At 38.8% G+C, this 20,887-nt stretch overlaps 1 protein-coding gene across 4 annotated transcripts in view; it reads right to left on the reverse strand.

Annotated features, from left to right (window-relative positions):
• LOC102216491 (histone deacetylase 4) overlaps positions 1-20,887 on the reverse strand; it is a 118,823-nt gene that overhangs the window by 20,473 nt on the left and 77,463 nt on the right. For all 4 annotated transcript variants that reach the window (XM_023336813.1, XM_023336814.1, XM_023336815.1 and 1 more), the window contains 11 exons: positions 18,121-18,227; positions 17,223-17,342; positions 16,711-16,924; positions 15,704-15,912; positions 10,609-10,890; positions 8,973-9,159; positions 8,489-8,622; positions 7,443-7,545; positions 6,289-6,335; positions 1,313-1,420; positions 9-64 (listed from right to left, as the gene is read on the reverse strand). In XM_023336813.1, the coding sequence (XP_023192581.1) occupies positions 9-64; positions 1,313-1,420; positions 6,289-6,335; positions 7,443-7,545; positions 8,489-8,622; positions 8,973-9,159; positions 10,609-10,890; positions 15,704-15,912; positions 16,711-16,924; positions 17,223-17,342; positions 18,121-18,227 (1,567 nt within the window). The remainder of the gene's footprint in view (positions 1-8; positions 65-1,312; positions 1,421-6,288; positions 6,336-7,442; positions 7,546-8,488; positions 8,623-8,972; positions 9,160-10,608; positions 10,891-15,703; positions 15,913-16,710; positions 16,925-17,222; positions 17,343-18,120; positions 18,228-20,887) is intronic.

A 20,887-nucleotide genomic window follows, 5' to 3' on the forward strand; every position in this document is an offset into this window, starting at 1 on the left:
CTACTCACATAGGTGTGCTCTCCTCAGCATGGTGTCCGGGTGGCCGAACTACAGCAAAACCGTTCTGTAAGCAAAAGCAAGGTGGTCAGGAAGTGACAAGTTTGAACCTGACCTAGAATCTGAGAGCAGAAATGTGTGCACACACACATAATGCAACACAGGCTGACTTGGGTCAGATTTTGGATGCAGCGCTCACATCAAATGTTCTAGGAGTTTCGCATTGCTTACGGGGGACAATAGACAGACATTTGGGCTGATGCAGAGCGATGCAAGCTGGACTAATGATGTTGAGTCAGCTGCTGCGCATTAGCAACCAGCCAGATGATTACTGAGGTGACAAGAGCCTCAGCTGGTTTCAGGACATTTTACCGTTTGCATGAAAGTCAGAGTAAGCGCAATGATGAGATGGAAGGGAGTTTCTTCCCACTGCCAAGTCAAGACAGGAGAATGACTATTGACAGAAAAAGATGTGTGTGAAGGCCGGAGACGGTGTGTGCTCTTTGAGAAGCTGTTGGTGCAGGTGGAACTTGGTCGTTAATTTGGCAGTGGAGGATCCTCTGAGGGAAACTTAAGTGGGAATGTGTGTGCACAAGTTTGACAGTTTGCCAAGTCCATACCCAGAAACTTTAAAATGTAGCTGTTTCCCTTTCAAGCAAAACACAATTTCCTTTCATTTCAGTCAGATATCATCAAGTATCTAGCAGAGGAACGGATCAAGGCTATGTCTGAATGATCTCAGTCCCAGGGAAAGAACTGTGTGGGTATCCGCATGGTGTGCTACTGTCTCACTCTCAGGAATGTCATTAGTCTGCGGTGTGTTGGTGCTAAGTTAACACCCTGTGCGTCGGCTGCTCCACAGGTGGCCTTGGTGTAAGACCAATAAAGGAGGCCTGTTAGTGGGGCCTGCTGGCGTTTGCAGAGCCCGTGCGCAGGTCTCCCCGCTGCGTTCAAACAGTAAGCAGCCCCTCCCAAAGACCCATGGAGACTGGGTGGGAGGGGGGTGCAGCATTGCAGGGTGGGGATGCCTGTCTGGAAGGTGCTAATGATGAAGCAAAGGTGTGACAGGGTGCAGCAATGTTTCTGAAAAGATTCTGGAACCAGGTTCTCATGTAAATGATGCAAATTTATAACATTTAATTTAGTTTTGTCATTTTTAAGAAATCTCAACAAACTTTGCTTTATGCCCAATTTTCTTCTTCCCTACATACATATATCTGGAAAATACAGAAACTACTAAACCCCGCTCTGAAAACCAATCGTCATGACGCCCAGCGTCAGCAAGCAGTCAGGTTGAAGTGGACTGTAAACACACCTTCAGCTCTCCTGTTGCTACTTTGAAAACCAGCTCCACCACTGAGCCAACGGCCAGTCGAGCAGCTGTAGACGAATGGATCTCATTCCAGATTGTGTCACTGTCCACCTGGAAACACACAAATACAAAAATATTTGTTGTTTAAATGATGTTTTAACAGGAGAAAAAGAATACCGGGCGTTTTCTTTTTAAAGTTTGAAGTTGTTCAAACATCTGGATTTATCATTCAAATTTTAGTATATGGTAAATATAAAGGATATTAATTTATTGTCCATATTTCTGCAGAGGTCAGACTTTAAACTTGTTAGTTGCAAAAATCCTAAACAGAAAATAAGGATTGAAAGACAGAAAATTTTGCATTCAGTTGGGTTAGTGTTATGTGCTTCGAGCACATTACAATTCTTTCTACTTTTCGAGATTGTTTTGTGTATTGACTTTAGCTGAATGACTTTTTGTTTAATATATTTTGGAGTTTGGATAATTCCTTTTTCGTAATTAATTTGATTTCGTTAATTTGTGGCGCTGTTGGTCCGCCTATAAACAGGCTGGGTTTCGACATGGTGGAGATCCGCCCTTCCGCTCGCTCCACCACCACCACCGAGGATGTGACCTGACGAGGTGCGCGCACGTCTCCAGTAGCTGTAGGATGTCTCCAGCCTCCCACGCAGTATTTTTGTTAGCCTTTGTTTGTTTGCTGTTTTCGTTGTGATTTTGGCCTGGTGGGACGGGTTGTCCTGTTTTCGATTCTTTCTTTGCAGTAGATTCTTTTTTTTTGCCATAGTCCGGTACTAGTAGGGACTTCAACAGCCCTGTATAGGATTGGCTCCCTGCTGTACCATTTTGTTCTTTTTGATCGGCTCACCAGGTCCAACTTTCTGTTAATACTTTTGGGGTTTTGTTTTTTCCTCTCTTTTTTTGTGCCTCCACAGAAAATCAAAGCAGCTGAACCAAAAGAAACATTCAAGAGAGTTTTAAAATAAAATAAATTTTTTTAACCCTAATCTTTGCGTAGGTGTCCTGAAATATGTTGTGCCCTTTTTGAACGTAACAGTTAGCGATGTAAGAACAGACACATGGATAATAAACTAACTGTAACCTGCAGACACACATATACACTTGCTCTATCAAGAGAGTCACATACAATGGAATCGCTGTCTGCTTGCAGTTTATTTTTTGTGAATTTACCTTATATTTTTCTGTCAAACACAAGTCCAAATTGTTTGTGGAAAAAATTACTTAAGTTTTTTCTAGAACGTATCTACAATATTCAAAATAAATTGTAACTTGAAAAGCTCAAATATGAATCTTTGCTCTCTTGATACTACTTGATTCTTATTGGTTGTTATTTATAAGGAAGCCAGGAACACTATTCATTTTCCTTGGTGCTGATTGGCTGAACCCCCAAGAGTGGAGATAAGTAAAACTGTGACTGTTAGTTTCTGTGATAATGCTGAGATGCATATTTAGTTATATGTGGTGTTTGAATTGTTAAGATACAAAATTATAAGCATTTTTAGAGGAGGTCTGGAGTGTTTCGCAGGAGGTTATGGTCCTGTGAATACTGGGGGTCCAACTTGTGTATCCAACGCTTGTAGAAACCCATAAATATATAATAAGGGTATTTTACACATATACACAAACACTTCAGGACGCAAACTCATAACAACTGAAAACACATTTAGAATTACTTTTTATACGTCATATTTAAGGATCAGATTTAGTCGTGCAGTGTGTCTGCTCTGGAGAAACTGGAACATGCATTTATTGGGAGAATACAATGAACAATATGCTCATAAACATATATTTAGAAGCTTATTCAGGCACTTGCAGAGTTTTAATTGAAGGCAATAACTTGTAGTCATAATGTAACATTGCACAGTGAGCTAAATAACAAAATAAGTCTGTCTGTTACTGCTATAAGAGACATTGTCCTTAATTTACAGTGTGCCTGGCATCGTCATTTACTACAACTGTATCGAGAGCGTAATTATAAGAGCCGCTGTAAAATTAAGCATTTATTTGTTCTAGTTTTTTATGTTCGGAAAGAAAGAAAAAAGTCCTTCAGCTTGATTGTTCGTGCAGCACGTTTGTGTGTTTGTGTTGGAGGATGCTAAGCCTCAGATTCACCATGCAGAGGTCAGGGCTGATTAATGCTGAGGCACGTCTGGCCCTCAGCCCCCATACGCAAGCATGTACACACGCTCGCTTTTCAAGCCAAGTGGAGCACAATGCATTCGGTGATTGATTGTACACAGGGCTGCACAGAGGATAATATATATTCCCTCCATCAGTCATGGCAGATACTGCGGGCAGATGGAGCGCATGATAAACACAGAGTGAAGACGCTGGCAGAGGAAAAGAAGAAACCAGAAGGTCTTTGTGTCACACATGTGCAGAGTGGCTGAAGGAGGAGATCTGGGAAGACCAACCAATGCAAGCTCTTCTAAACTCACTATGTTAGTGTAAACCTGTCAGTTGATAGATGTAGCTGAACATGAATCTTTGCCGTTTATTCAGCTACTTAGTCCAACAGCCAATCAGCGGACAGTGTTTAAGTCGGTTGGTCCATCTTTCCTCCTTTCTCCAGTGATGGGACTCATCAAGTGTGGGTGATTGCTCCATAATAACATCCACAGCAAGAGCCAAGAAAGACTCCATCATGAAATAAAACTGCAAAGCCTTTACTGAAGTCTAAAGAAACAAAAACAAAAAGAAGTGAGAGATTGGAACTGCTGGGGAGAATCTAATTGATGCAAAAGTGAATGAAAGATTATGCCCATAAGAAAAATTAGGTAAGTTTAAAGGCCTTCAATTGCAATGTCAGCTCTTAAATTGTTGAAGATTAATTTTGGTCAACTATTGTTCATACATTATTGTGGAATTGTCTTCATGACTCCAAAGCAGCAAAGCATTAGCTAATTGAAAGATAAAATCTCATTTGAGTCTAGAATCTTTGGCCGGCTCAATAAATGCAAGGAGCTGAGGTCTTGTGGCTGCGATATAAACCCAAAGCATTAGCACTTCGCCACCCTCTTGACAGTTTATATAGGCTGCTTGCGCTGATATGCTGTGTTTTGTAGCGTTAAAATATAAAAACTTTGTCGATTCATTTATGTAAGGAAGATAGGAGCCTGGTGATTCTTTTCAACTATTAGAAGAATGGAACTGGGATCACTCAAGAGTGTAGTTCTGGGAATAAAAGGTATTAAATCCACAGTGAGGATAAGATTGATACCGTTCAATGGCATGTCAACAAAATCACATCAATGGGTTAGTCCATAAGGCGGTTCCAGTCCCAAAGAAATAGCCAATTGATGCATTACATTATCAATTAAGATTGTCCAGACATTGTCCTGATAATTATACTCTATGTGTCAATTCTATGCATTTCTCTTAGTGTTGTATTATTGGGGCTAAGTTAAAAAGCTTTTTAACTTATGTTGAAAAGATTGGGTCTGTATTTGATACCTTATGGTGCAAAATCAACAATTCCTACACCATTGAAACCTAAACTGGATAATTCTACACTGAACAGAAATTGAGAGTGATTTGTTATTGGTGATTTGTTACTTGTGAAACTTTTATGTTGTGGAAAATATTTGGATTCCTGGTTTTCCATTTTGTCTAATTCACACACACTCCATATCGATCTCTTGTCATGAGTTGGATGTGTTGTTATGCCCTTCCTGGCAACTGTATTTGGAAATAACCTCCTAAGCTTTTCCAGATTGATATCTTTCCCTCTTGGCTTCGTGTCCACCCTCAGCTGTAAGCTTCAGAGCAGAAAAATACCAAAACTCCTGCTTTTATAGAGTTGTTCTGAACTGATGACAACCAATTATTCACATGCATTCGAACAGCAGCACCTGACTCTTAGTTTCCCTCTTCTATGGAAGCAGGACGACTGTGTGTGTTATTAGTCCAGACAAAGACAGAGTGAAAAACAAAGTGAGTTAAAAGGGAAGTGAATTTAAAACACAAATCAGTGTAATGATGCTGTACTGAAGCTGAATGATGCAGACAATTTATTGTTTCTCATGTTGATGTTGCCTTCAGCAGGGAATTAAGAGAATAACTGCAGAAAAAAAAACTGAAATGGGAAGATTTGTCAGAGCCATGAAGGAAAGGGAATGTGCTGGAATAATGAAACGACGAACCTCCACAAGCTGACAGTCTAATTTCAGACACCCCCTCCTTTCTCTGTAAGCATGTGTGTATTTGTGTGTATAACTTGTATAACGTGTATAACAGGAAGACAACAATTTGGTCCCATTTGCCATTATAAAGAGCAGATCTGCGCAGCACTCCAGCTCCCTTTTTCCTCCCAAAGTAGAGAGGAAGTGAAATTTAGGAAGAGATAACCTGGAGGTACGTTCAGGCTTGATTGGCCTTAAAATTATTAATCGTGTGAAAAACACCAGCAAATACCTAGCTGTGATTACGTTGGGTTTGGAAGAGAGCTCTCAGAGATGTAAATGGGCACCAAGATCACCAGGAGAGCACACAAACATCCAGAAAAATACAATCACCGCCTCCACCAGCACACACACAAAGACCTACGAACATCTGGTTATAATTTTAAGCGCAGCGGAAAGGCAAGCAACAGCTTTTGTTTGCCTCTACTCCTTGAGGGGCGGTGGTTTTGTGTGTGTTTTTGTGTGTGAGTGTGTGAGAGAAATGGGAGCGTTTCTGAATCCGTGGGCCGATACGGAGAGCGTGGGCAAACGCTGCTCTGTTGTTTCCCTAATATCGCCACAATACTGAAACTACATCCATCTAAGTCAAACAAGTCAATCTAATTGCCGATTAGATGATTACACGTCTACAAATATGACAGCTTTTCCTCTAAGTCAAGCAGCATGGCTTATGAAAACCCAGGTTTTCGAGAAACATCAACCACATAAGTTAAAAATGCTTTAACTAGACAGCAAATGTTTGTAAAATCTATTTTTTACCAGCAAGAATGAGTCACCTACCCCAATGCCTCCACATGGTAACCTCACAAACATGGGATTCACGGAACCTGAAGGAGAAGAAATAGATTTAAGAAATGAGACATGGGGTAAAAGGTCAGCAGGTGAAAGGAAAAACTTCGGGGCCTCGAAGGCCCAAATGAGCACATGACCCGCTAAAACTTCACATTTGACTTTCTGACCTTATCTAACAGCAAGAGTACACAAGGGGGGATGCTTTAATTTGAACAGGACAAGAAAAAAGATCTCATTGACCTCACAATCAACGGACTCCTCAGAGAGAAGGCCAGAACGGGTTCTGTTCTGCCACTGAAGGTCAATAAACAAAGATTAGCCGGCTAATTTACTTGTACTCCAAAGATACATTTGGGAGGACGACAGTTTCTTTCAACAACCCTGATTCTGTATGTCAGTATTTCTGGAAAACACCCTTTCCACACTTACTTGCACTCACAATAATGGTGTACAAAATTAAATTCATTTTAATGAAGATCCCATTAACTTACACTTAAGAAGCTGACATCTAATTTAAAGCCAGTGGGCAAATAAATCTAATATCTAGATCATCCAGAGCCTTGGTCTTCTCCCCTATACATCTCATTCTGCAGGTTTTCTACATGATTCAAGTTCGCGGGCTGAGATAACAACAGAAAACGAGGGATTTTGTGTCATTGCAGAATTTCTGAAGTGATTCATAAAGATATTTAGAATTATTATTATTCTGAAAAGCCCAGTAAGAGACCCAGTGATGAACAATAATCAGTCTTTTTATAGAATCAGATGGACAACTACTTAAAGTGACCTGATATTTTTGAGATCATGATCCCTTAAGACATTTGGAAGAGAAACAGGCCCACAGCATGACAGATCCTTCAGAACAGTTTAAGCATTAAAATAGATTCCTTTAGCAGATGTCACATATTAATAACATTTACAACAAGTGGAGGTATAAAATCATCTATGTGACAAAGTTACAGGACATGAAGGTTGACTGTTGATAAAATAAATGTTACATTTAAATACAATGACAAGAAATTGTTTTGTTTTAGAGACCACTTAACCAGTAAGTGGACTAATCAAAGGTTAAATCTGCAGGTTCAGGTTCAGGTTCAGGATGTGGGTCAGTTTGGATGCATTGGTCAGGATGCAAGTCTTACACTCCAGTTTCTGTCTCAGCGGGTTGGTTCCGTACAGCTGGACGTGGGCCTCAGAGTGAACCGTCTGCAGCTCCTCCTGTGACGCCTTCCTTCCACGGATACACTAAAACCAGAGGAGGAATCGAGTTTGAACACAGAGCCTCTGATTTTTGACAGGAAGCAGATCACTGCAGCTTCAATTCCTTCTATTAATCAAATATGTATAGATATATGAAGACTAAATTGTATGAGGCACTCAGAGTGATATGATTATAACCTTAACTTCAAAGTGTTTAAGTTGAGGTAGTCTGATTAAAGACAAATGTCAGATAACCAGATTAGCACTGCCCTCTACTGGCAAAAAGCCACAACAGCAAAGAAAAATCAGAGGCACAAGAAATAATTTTGGCCTTTAGCTTTAATTTTTTTGCCTGTTTCATTAACATGACTTTTAAAAACAAAAAGAAAAAACATTATGAATGTGATGAATTTTGTTCAGGGTTACAAATTAATTTTTACACAGTTCTGTTCAGATACTGTGTGAAAGACAAAGCATCCTTATCTTCTTATGTTAAAACAAATAACCTAAAAATTGATTAATATACTATGGTAAAATACATACAGTACATATGTTAAGTTGTAATATAACAAAAAACAGGCTAATTAAGAACATAAGTTTTAAGTAATTAAACTCAATAATTTCAAAGAGGATTAATTGGACCCACTTCTAACTGAATCAGTTTTTAATCTTTCTGAAAACTAATTTTAATCCAGATTTGAACACAGAAATGCCAAAATTGATCAAACTGAAAAATGGCTGAACATCTTTTCTTCCCAGATTAAAATAAGATTCCAATTTTTTAATAAATATATTAATAGCAATTTTTAAGATTTATTTATTTCATTCATTCAGTTGTTTTCATCATAATTTGATCACTTTGACCATTTTGGACTTGAACCACCAAATTAGAAAACATCAAAACTATAGCTTTTTTAGGATATTTTAACATTTCTTTGCATATGTAATAACATATTGGTCATTTTGCTGAACGTAAGTGTGGCCTCACCTCACACTGAGCCCTCAGGCCTGTTTCCTGCAGCCGGGACCAGATACTCTGAATACGGCCGGCATGCTCGGGATGAATAGTGGCATTGCCGCAGATACACTGATGTTTCTGCATCAAGGAGTCATACACTAGACCTGGAAGTCAGATCAAAACCGTAAAATACTCTCCATTAATGACATCAATGAAGTAATGCTTATCAGAAGACAGATAAAAAATATTATAAAATATATTTTTCTGAGGACTGTGTGGTCTGACAACGGCATGAATTTGCCAGCATGAATTTTCTTTAATTTTTCCACAACAGTAGTTGTTGATAAGTATCACTTGGCTGTTATTCTCAGTCATATTTTGTGGAAACAGAAAATATGTACTAATTCCACTGAAATCTTTTGTGTCTTTGTACACTTGAAGGTAAACACATTATTTTTACTTTGTGTTGCTACAATTACACCTCCTCTGGGTGTAACTGTGTGTTCCTACTGACCTGTGGTGAATCGGTGCTTCACTGGAGGCTCCGAGACAACAATGGGGAAGGAAGCGGAGGCTGGGGATGACTGCGTCCGGGACAGAGGGCGGTGAGCAGCAAGGCTGACCGGTAACCCGGCCGCTTCCATGGAGGCTCGGTAGCTCCGCAGCTGGTGGATCCGCTGCTGCTCCAACAGCATCGCCTGCTGCTCTCACACACAAACACACTCTGTTAAGCCTCTGAACAACAGCTGGACTGCAATACCTTTCTGATACCAGAAGATGGCACCAAATACTTCCACTTCCTAAATGTAATATTGCACAGAAAACATGGATTTCATTTTTTATTTTTTATTTTTTTTCCACAAAATAAGTTTTTGACTTCGCATACAAGCAAAATCTATGCCCATTTTCACTGAGAGTGTGAATGCATGCCAAAGAAATTGCATTAAGTTACCATCGATCAAACATTCAACATTTCTTCTGACATTATTTGACAGCTTTGGATCAAAGTGTTTAAAAAGTATCGAGATTCACCTCATGTAAACATTTTAGTTCCCATTTTTCGTTCTTACTGAGCCTAAGTGCTGCATCGCACTGATGGGTGTGTCTGCCTGCACTACTCTACGGGCGCCATGGTGACAGTGAGAGGAGTGCCTGATTGAATTTGGCTGAGCAGAAACAGGGATGGGCTGGACCGATGAGGACGCCCTGTCCTGATTGCCTGGGAACGTGGTCACAAATAGACCGAGTAATACGGAGATTAGCAGCGTGCGTTGGAGAGATCCGAGAACAAATAACGCTGAGCGGGAAACCTTAATGGATGAGTAAAAAAGTATTTTGTGTGGGTGGCGAGTCTTTATACTCCAAACTTGCTTAAGTCTGAGACCAACCTAAGAGGAGTGTGGGGTAATTTTACTATTTTAGTTTCCCGGCATGCATAATTAGTTGTTTCTGTGCACTTAAACAGAATTAATGTTGCTAAAAGTATGGTAAATGCAATAAAAAATCTCAGCAGATGGAATGTGCCTTGCTAATATCGGTGAGATTTTCCATAATAAAATAAGCCACCATGTTCACGAGCTCTAAAGAATGTTCACACCATCGCTTGTTTGGGTGATAAGAATGATACAATTAAAAGTTGGTGGAAGAATTAAAGAGGAACTCTGGAGCTCAACAGATGCAGCTTTTTTTTTAGTAATTCTTGAAATATTGGAGAAAAACCTAAATAAATGTGTCTTATAGCTGCAATAGCTCCTCCATGGCCTTTACAAGGACAAGGTGGGGGAAGTTTTTTTATTTATATGCAAAGAAGACATTTTACACATGCCTGGCAGATTTAGATTTAGATTCACAGTGGTGAAACCTCTTAGCTCTTTTGAAATACTGTAGATCTTCCTTAGAACTGTTCGTCACTTTTTGTGGCCCTGAGGGATCCAGCCAAATGAACCAACTATTGAATCAAACTCTGAATCTAAAAACAAAACCAACTATTCCTAATCATATCTAAGTCATCCCTTTTGTAACTAAAATCAACCATATGCTTTGTATAAGGAGACACTGACTACTTTAAACTATGATCGCTTTCAAATAAATTCAGACAGAAACATTTTAAATGATTTTTGATGTTCTGTCTTCTTAGTTTTCCATCTTACTTGTTTGAACATGAAGTCCTGCTCAGCCTGTCTCTCTCTCTGGTCCCGTTGTTCCCTCTCTTCTTGCTCTTGGAGGTCTGGTGGTTCCTGCTTGATGACCAGACCCCGTATCAACCCCGTTTCTGGCCCAGACGAAGTGGATGATGACGACGAGGATGAGGTCAGTCCCTGGTGCTCCCTGAGTTCCTCTTCTGTCTCCTCTGGGTGACTCTGATGCTGCCTACCCGGCACAGAGGCTCCAGAGCTGGCAGCTGACACCTGATCGCCAGGCTTAGACATGATCTGGAGAACGAGGAGACGAGAGCGATGAAGTTTGTATCTTAAAGGGGCAGTGTTATATGTGTTTTCCAACCACATAGTGCCTTTTATGGCATAATCAAGTAACTACTGTATGTTACACTTTGAAATTGAGTCTCTGTCTCCTTAAGAAACTCCTGTCCTTTCTGAAACTCCATCTTCAGGAAGTCATCACAACATGGCTCCTCTATTAAGCCTTTAACAATGTTTTTACCACCATTACACTGAGAAGTTGCTTGTATAATAAGCTCAGCAGATGTGCAGTTCCACCAGATGTTTGATAATTGATGCTGGCTAGTCTGAAAGACCTGAGTGGGAGAGTCACGGGAAAGGGGTGCTCTGTGAGGTTTGCAAACTACATTGGAGGAATTTCATCTTTGAAGGTAGCGCTCGGGCCTTCAGGCATTTTGCACAGCTGAATGGTTGCCACAGGAGATCAAAGGATTGCAAAAAGAATCAAAACAACACTACAGGTACATTATAACATGATGAAAAGCTAAAAAACGTCGCTTTGACATAATACTGCCCCTCTAAAGCCACCTGAACTAAACCTACATCTGGACAGAAAAAAATCCCACCAAAATCTGACAGGCTACATTAGAAAATTTTGTTGTTATAAAAACCTTTAAAAAGTAGATTTCTGAAATAAAATGCATGAAGAAAATATATTCAACAACTTTGTGTCCAAAAGTAATCTTTCATTCCAAAAATAACTGATCGATGAGGCTAAGCTCAAAAACAACGCAAGAGACCTTGAGTTTAAATAAACATAAAACTAACATTAACCAGACAGAGATAAACCTGATCTGTACTCTGAACCCAGACCCAGAAATATACTTCCGTTATACCCCCAGATTCATGGACACGATTTCAATCGACAGCCTGCTTGTGAACCTCTCTGTGTGCTTCACTCTTTTACTACAAGAGTCCACTAGAGGGCATACTAGAGTCAGAATATGGAGAACTCCCAGAAGGTAAAGTTGGGAAAACTAGAACAGGGTGTAGCTTATGCAGCAGATTCAAGAATTTTAGCAGCTACATACTTCACTCTGTTCATATGAAACATTTGACGACATGATCAACACATCCTCCAAAAAGACATATTATGCAAGGAAAGACTCATAAGAAGTAAATGCGTTTTTGGTCCACATCAACTGTTTATTCTGAACCCTGTGACAGAATCCTTCTGCCTGCTTGTAATTTCATTTTTAAGGTCACCTTGTTTGAACCCAGAAAAACTGAGCTAAGGGGCACGAGGGAGAGACGCAGGGAGACCACAGGAACTGCGGAGGGGTGACTCTTGTAATCTTGTTGTGGCAGCTGTCCCCGTCGCTGTCGTCAGAGAACTCAACCTTGATGTGCAGGTCATGATTGGACTGGACCAGTTTGTGTGCAGGGATCACACACATCCACGCAAACACCCACACACACACACACACACTAGGCTGGCATGCTGCCCAGGGAACAGTCTATTGACGTCAGAAAACAGGCTCTTGCCTCATCCCAGTCCCTCTTCTCCAAACAAACTCAAAACACTCAACTAGTCCTGCTGCACTGATTCTCAATCTTCTTTTCTTTCATGTTCTGCTCTCTTTCCCTCTTTCTACTCCAGTTTTTTTTTCTATTGGACAAAAAATAATTGCTGGGGTATGAAGCATAAAGGGGGCAGGCGTTAAATAAGTCTGTTAAGTAAGCTGGAAGATGAGGACAGCATGCAGCGGAAAGAGGAGGTGATTTTATACACAAACACTTGACACTTGTTGACTCAATGCATCCATTTCCCTAACAGGCCTGTACTTGCACATCAATATCACTTGAATATATCAGGGTATTGCCTTAGCCCTTTCATGTAATTAAGAGTGGCAAGCAAGTGCGTGTTGGAGTTTTTCCAGGATTGATTGCTTCAGTCCCCCAACTCACTCCCTCTAACTTCCACACCCTTTTTTTTATTGCTGGCTTGACTAAAATGTGGCCCAGCCAGCAAAGGGGGTGCACATAAGGTTTGCTTTAAATTCTGTGAAATACAATGAAAGTAGGAGTAACATGCTAACATGAAACAGTTTGTAATGCCAGTGCAAAGAAAATCCAGCAGCAACCACACGGTTGAAATTAATTTGAATAATTTAAAGTTAAGATGGCCCTAATTTAAATTTAAGATGACCCAAATTTGATTCATAGTAGCTGCATATGAATTCAACCTGTTTGTCCAGCAGGTTGAATTCACATTCTTAGTACTCTGGTTCTAAATGAACAAACAAAATTTTACTAGCAAGAAAGTATTCAGCCATAGTTAGCTTAAATAATTAAGTTGGAAATAAAAGTTCTCCAAGTACATAATTTCCATCATCTGTATGGCAGTATTTTTTTTTTTTTTACAAAAGTAAAAAATACAGAAAAAGTGTCAATCAAGAGAATATTGTTTGCATCTGATCTAAAGTTTCTTGTTTATTATCTAATGTCATTACTCTGACCAAACCTAAAGTAAGTGACACTGTGTGTAGAACTTTAACGTATAATTTATCCCCAGAAGTAAACTGTTCTCAATTTGAAATGTCATAATTATCTCCAAAATAGCATTTGAGAATAAGGGATAAATTCAAAAAATATGATACAGAAAGTACCATGTTTGACTTCTGTGTTGGCTGAAAATAACACAATATTTGAAAACATAATCCAAGGTTAACAGTAAATTATCAAAATAACGCAATTTTTACGACTCTGATAATTCCAGTTCTTATAACAAATATTCTAGTATGAACATTGAATTGTTTATTACCAAAAAAATTGAGTCAGTGAGATGTTCATACCAGAATAATTAATAAGAATAGTATTATTATTATTATTATTTTTACTCATATACTAAATTATGCAATGTAACATTTGGTTTTAATGTGATATTATTATACGTGTGATATTATTATATATGATTTTTTAAAACTATTGTTACTATCTTCTTACAGAGCTATAATATGACATTCTACTGTCATGTTTAATGAGAGAAACATGAAAAATCCAAATAAAAATAAAGTCGGTTGTTTAAACATGTTTCACAATATAACTTTAAACTTTGTGCAGTTATACCACGATCTGAAACATTAACAGAAAATAACTTTGAATCATATATTCTTTGACTGATTTATATTTTGCCCATTCTGTTGAGCTAGAGTGTTTTTTTTTTTGTTCACAAACAAACAGCTTCCTTTTATGCATAACATGAACTTTTGATGTGTGTGAATTATATCACAGTAGTAATTATCTACGAAAGAACCAAAACATAAACCCTTGTTGCATCCAGAACAAAGGCATACGCCTTCACTCCAAACAGATGGAAAGTAAACATGGCATGATCTACTCTGGACTAAATTATGTGCAGATATTTGAGGTTGGTATCCAAATGAATGCTTGCCGTAAAAATCTAATTAACACTCATCTGCGTCAAACCGTCACACAGAATAAAGGAAGGGATTCCACTTCACACATGGACAGTAAAATTTAAGTATGCACTCAAAAAAAGCTATGATTAGAGGTCGCGGTTTATGGATTTTGCAAACCTCTCTCCATGAAAAACATTTTCAACAGTTTCAAAGTAATCAATGTATAAAGCTGCCATGCAGATGACCTTCAGTATGGCAAAAGTTAGATTATTGCTTTAGAATAACTCCAACTGGCACTACATTATGAGGACACACAAGCCTTAGCCTGAATACAGCGCCTTGCAAAAGTATTCACACTCCTTGAACTTTTCTGCATTTTGTCTTTTACAATTACTTTACAGGGATTTTATGAGATAGACACACACAAAACAGTTCACAAATGTGAAGAGAGAATATTCACATTCTCCACAGTAATAAAAATTGTTAAAAAAATCTGAAATTCACTCCTGTTTACTCTGGTGCCCCTAAATAAAACCAGAAGAGGCCTAATTAGTAAACAGAAGTCTCCATAGGACAAAATTAACAAAGAAAATCACGAAGACCAAGGAACAAAGGAAGTAAGTTTTAGAGAAGTTTAAAGAAGAATTAAATCAGACACTGAAGTCTAATTTCTGCAAGTAAGAAAATAAACTGCCTGGGAAACAACATGAGCAACTTCTAATCCAGCGTAAAAACAACCTTAAATTGCACTTGAGCTTCACTTAATTAACCTTGAGTGTGGAAGCGCAGGGAGCAACGTGCAGCCAGAGAACACAAAGCGATGGACCGTATTCCTTGAGGAACTTCAGACACACACACACAAACGCATCTGCACCACAAACAAGCATCTCCTCCCGTCACGCCGCATCTCTCTCAGATCGCACAAACACAGACTTCCACAGCGATGCGGTGAGTCACACTTCCTGTTTGACCCTAAATGGTAGCGGCTTCCCTCCACTCCGCACGCCTGGTTGCCACGGCGACGGTAGGAAGCAGGGACACGGGCACACAGAAAATAAAAAACAAGACTAAAGACTTGCTGATTGATGACTGATTCATCCGGCTTGCGAACGGCAGACGAGATTCAAGCACATTAACTGAATCATTTGCAGGTGATTCAAATGCACTTGTACATGAAGTACTGAGCAAAAGTCTCCAGTCGATTCTATTCAAATGCTGCTTCAGAGGAGACAGAGTTTTTCATTTCATTCAGGTTTCTTTTTCCTCATACAGTCTGGAAAACTAGTTTGAAAACACAGATATTAGATATTATCTGTGGTTCGAGATATTTCCTATTTGCACCACTATAACTTGCTGCTGTTTCGGTCTGAAACAGGTGCGTGAATGCTTTTTTGACGAAGTGCACATTGGACATGGTGAGATACCTTATTGATGATGTGCTGCTGTTGGAACAGTTGCTTGTGCTTTTCCAGGAACTGCTGATGCTGCTGCTGGACCACCAGCTGCTGCAGGGCTTGGGCCTGTCCGCACGGCTGCTGAGGCAGAGGGGCCGACTGGGTCCTTCCCAGGGGACGGTGGCCCCGTACCAGTTTGGAGACGGTGGGAGATGGGAGAGGCAGGCCACCCAGACCGACTGTGGAAAAACAACAAAATGATCTTATTGCTGAGCTGCATTGAATTTTTTTTTTGCAAGCTTACAGACTAAGGCTCGTAAAACAGGCAACCTATTAACTTTCCTCCGAGGCAACATCCAAACATACTGGAATATAATCTGTAAAAGTGCTTGTTAATATTTTAAAATATCATCATCAAAACTTAGTAAATAAATTAAAAAACTTAACATTTTATAAGTTAACTTCTCCCAAATTCATAAACTGTAAGTGTTTCTTTATAACAGTTTTGATGCTTTTGGCTTAAAACCTAAAAATTTGTTTCACCCAAAATAAGAACAGAACAAAAGCTTCATAAACCAATGAGAAGGATAAGTCACAAAAGTTCATTAGTAAAGAAGCTGGCTGTTTTCCAGATCAATGGAAAGTTAAGTGCATGGACAAAAAAGCATATAGTCAACTACCTTGAGAGAAATATGAAACAAGTCTGTTTCAAAAACTCTGCTGGCAAAATTTGAGAATCTATGGAGTATTATCAAGAAGAAAATCCAACAGAACCAATAAAGTAAAATAAACTTCCTTAAAACTTCAGCAGCCTTTCAGTTTTTAATTGTCCTGATATAGCAATTATTTTCTCTGAGAAACTGAATTTTACATTTTTACAACAATAAACATCCAAAATATGTGACTTGTCAATGATTGTTCCAATTCTTTGAAATCATATTTATAGAAAGGAAATAAACAGAAACATACTAATGAGAAAAAAGCTGAGATTTTACGATGAAAATAAGGTTTATAAAAATGTTGTGGTGGCTGCTGACCCATTGAGCTGTGGCTCTGCTCCATTAGCACCATGTGTTGAAGGAGGGGGTTGTGACCAGCTGCGCCCCCTCCAGGCCCGTCCCTGTCCAACGCCGACGAGGCCAAGTAGGACGGCAGGTGGGAGGTGGGCAGAAAAGCCGAGGCCAACGGAATGCCCGGCTGTAACGCTGGCAGCGCCAGATGAGTCTCGCCATCTTGGTGTCCCGATACCACCTACAAAAGAGACGGAGACGGAAAGGCATGAGAAGACGGAGAAGAAAAGAGGGAGGCAGACAGTCGGAGTGGGAGAACGGTCAAAAAGTGACATGTGGGCAGAGAGATGGAGAGAGATGGTAATGCCAAAAATCTGATATACTGTACACCCACTTGCCAAAAATACAACTCAGCAACTGTTTCAGCAACCATTAATTCTGTAACAAACTAAATCAGTTTCCTGTGTTTTTAAATTTATTCCTTAAAGTAACAATCAGGACAGTGTGGGTCATTACTGCTGGTTAGTTTGTGTACTCACAGAGTTTGCAGGGCCGGAGGCAGGCAGTCCTAAAGTGATGTTGGGCAGAGAAGGTGAGGTGTAGAGAGACAACTGGCTGAGTGAGCCGTCCCTGGTAGCCAGCCTCTGAATCAGAGAGGCCTGAGCGCACACACACACACACCAAAACAATCTGTTAACAGAAACCTTTTCACAGATATTTACACTGACTTTTGCTTTCTAGAGTCCTGAAACATGAAACCAAAACAGGAGGTTGCTTCTTTCCTCTAACAGACAAGTTTTTTTCTTCCAGAGACATGAAGAAAAGCATTTCTACAGAGTTCAGAAATGATGCTTTCATTGCATCCCTGACAGGTCACTGGTTATTTGCCAGTCAAATATCAAAAATTCTGAATTGTTTTATTTTTGTCATGTTCACTAAATGCAGTGAAAGTGAAAACTCCCACTTCCTGCTTGTCAATAAACATCAATTTCTGTGAAGCAATTTGTTTCAGTAAAAATCAAATAAAGGTCATAGAACTAGTGTTTTGATGTGTGAATGGGCAAATTGAATCACTTCTTTATTTTCTATTTAAAAGTGATACCAGAATCGATGGCAATGCTGAAAAGAAAATGTGAAAACACCTAGCAGGAGATGTTGAGACTGAAAGTTCATTCAAAAACTGTCGTTAAAAGGGAAAATTATTATAAAGATAATTACTAAGGCAAACAAAAGAGGATTTAAAAAATATATTATAAAACTTGATGAACAAATAAATGGCTTTGTAAAAAAAAAAAAAAATCTAATCTTATCATAACCCAAGGTAATAATGACTCTGTGGTCACTATGACGATAGTCTGTGCGTTGCATAAGCCGGGAAGACGAATGTGTATCTGCAGTCAGAGGGATGCAGCACACGTGTGCAGCCATGCTGTTTACCTCTCCTGGGCTGGTAGAGACTGGGATGCCATTTTCACTGGGGATGTTACTGGAGCTGTTGTTGGGGGAACTGGGGCCGGAGCCTGGCGCACTGTTGCATGCAGAGTCTGTAATACACACAGCACAGAAACAGATAACAGAAATGGTTTAATATGCTGACAAACAGCTAACTGTTTTAGACTTTTAGAAGCTAAAGCCAAATAAAATAACTCATTGTATGTTTTTTTTTTTTACAAGAAGATTCAATTTAATACGATATGTCACTGGATATCATGCTGATAGTGCGAATCTAATTACAGAGTTTCCCTGTGGACTATCTGCAGAGATTGTTCAGCTTTAATAATGTTATCACTGTTTAGTGATTTTCCTCATCACGTCATCATCAATAAATAAAGATAATAAACTTTATAATGACTACAGTGACATCACCTACATACAGCAACAACTTATTTTGGTATCTTAACATATGCAGGTATGTTTAGCAATTGGTTACCATGAGAAAAACTGGCATTCATGGTGACATCTACGGCTAGGATTCAGACTTTTTAAGACTTTTTTACAAGCCATGTGGCAGCCAACATTTTAAAAACCATCTCACAGAGTTGTGTTTTGTTCAACAAGCAAAGTGTTTTTCACTCTTTATAGAGATATTCAAAGACAAAGTGAGACAGTACTGGTAGCTGCAGCTCTCCATCATGTACTGCTGCAGTGTTCCCACACAGGAAGGAGCTGAAACACCAGATCTTAAATTTTATGACTTTCAAGACAAAGTGCCTCTTTTATCAAGCATGAAATCTTTTTTTCTGCAAGTTTCTACTGCAAAGATTTAAATGGAAGCAGCAGTGAAATATGAGCTTAATTATCATTAATTGATCTGTCTTAAATCACGAGTTGAGTTCATTGAAAACTGAGTGGGAATTTTATTTAGTTGTCGTCCTGTTGAGATTAAACAACTTAAGGGAACATGTTTGCTCACGATCCTCATACAAACATGTTTTTAAAAAAAAAAAAAAATTAAAGCCAGTTTGCAAACTTGCACTTAAGGCTTACATAAAAATGGATGCAACATTAATCGCAGTAGTAAAAAATTGACTTCTTTCTTTTTTTACAAACCTGCAATGGCCAGAAATGAACAGTAAAGCTGGGTTTAAAGGCATTTTTAGCTTTATGTGGAGACAAATATATATTTTTCCTCCTTCAGATTGTATTTAAATCATTTTTTTAAACCAAAACACATGTATAAATGAGTAGAAGCACAGAAACATAAATATGAATTTTTTTGCTCGATGTACAAGTATATATATATAAAATGAAAAATGATGTTGGAAAGTCTAGAAAACCTTCTTTGCTACAGCATGGTGATGTGTGGGTTGTGATTGTTCACTTGTTTGTTTCTTGGAAATGAGCCAAAACTTTGTGTTGCCTGTTTTGCTAGAAACATGAGGACGTGTGAGAATACATAAAACCTAACAGTATTTGTCATGTCAACTCCTGAAACCAAAGCAACACTGACATCCATTGAAATTACAACGGTTTTCTCTGCCCCTACCTATGAAATGCCCATCCCATCTCACATATTCTTAAGTTCCCTACAGCAGTGGTTCTCAAACTTTTTTCAGTGATGTACCCCCTTAAGAATATATTTTTAGTCAAGTACCCCCTGACACGGGCAAAACATTTTTGGAATAAAAAAGAGGTACAGTGCTGTAAAATCACTGTCTGATTTATTAAAGCCAAACAACTTATATCAGTGAACCTGACAAATACATCCATATTACAAACATTGCATGGTTAAACAAAAAGAAAAACAGAAGACGGTGACCACCAGGAAGGTATAAAACCAGTCAAACCGTTTTATTTTAAAGGATATTGAAACTAAGTACTGAATATAAATTTCAGTGCATGAACACACATTTATATTTTATCGAACTTTTTACAAAATAATTTTTCCCAAGACTTATTATGAGGAGCCTACAGATTTTTTAAAGATATTTTGAAAAGCTTCACGTACCCCCTGCAGTACCTCCACGTACCCCTAGGGGTACGCGTACCCCCATTTGAGAACCACTGCCCTACAGGATACAAAACATACCAACCTGGTTTATGATGTTCATTCAGGAAGCGAGTTTTTGTTGATGCTCATAGACATAGAAATGAACCCCATCATGTGTCCTGTCAACAATATTACTGCTCTCTCAATTGCTCTTGCCTCTCGCCCCATAAATCCTCATGGTATAGTGAATTACTGCGTCTGTAATTCTCTTCCTCTCTGTCTTAACCACAGGAAGCGATTATGTTGCCACGATTATCAGCAGGCCTATCTTCTCTTCACTATAGTTTGCCCTCTTGCAGCTGTTCAGCTATTTTTGTGTGACATTTTGTTCATTTTGAATCAAAACCAGAGCATTAACTTTTGAAAAAGTGTCAAAATCTTCTTCTAAGGTTATAAAGAATAAAAAGAAATGCAAAGTTGGGAGATGAGACCTGCAATTTAAGTGGGCTTTGAGATCCCTCTAAATGTTAGCACTGTTTCAAACTGGAACATTAGTGCTGAAAGTTTTCTCAAAGTAACTCCAGAAGCTCATACGTGTTTCTATACTGAAACTGATTCATAAATGTTAATAGTTGTAAAATACTACAAATACGTCTTTATGTGAAAGCTGTACATGTTTGAAATAATGTTCAGTCAAGTCAACATGAAAGGAAAATGCTTTGTAAAAAAAAAAAATTACAAAAAATGTATTTATAGTGTTAAGAAGAAATTAAT

Source organism: Xiphophorus maculatus, chromosome 7, assembly GCF_002775205.1.
Source record: "Xiphophorus maculatus strain JP 163 A chromosome 7, X_maculatus-5.0-male, whole genome shotgun sequence".
In the NCBI taxonomy this organism is placed as follows: Eukaryota; Metazoa; Chordata; class Actinopteri; order Cyprinodontiformes; family Poeciliidae; genus Xiphophorus; species Xiphophorus maculatus.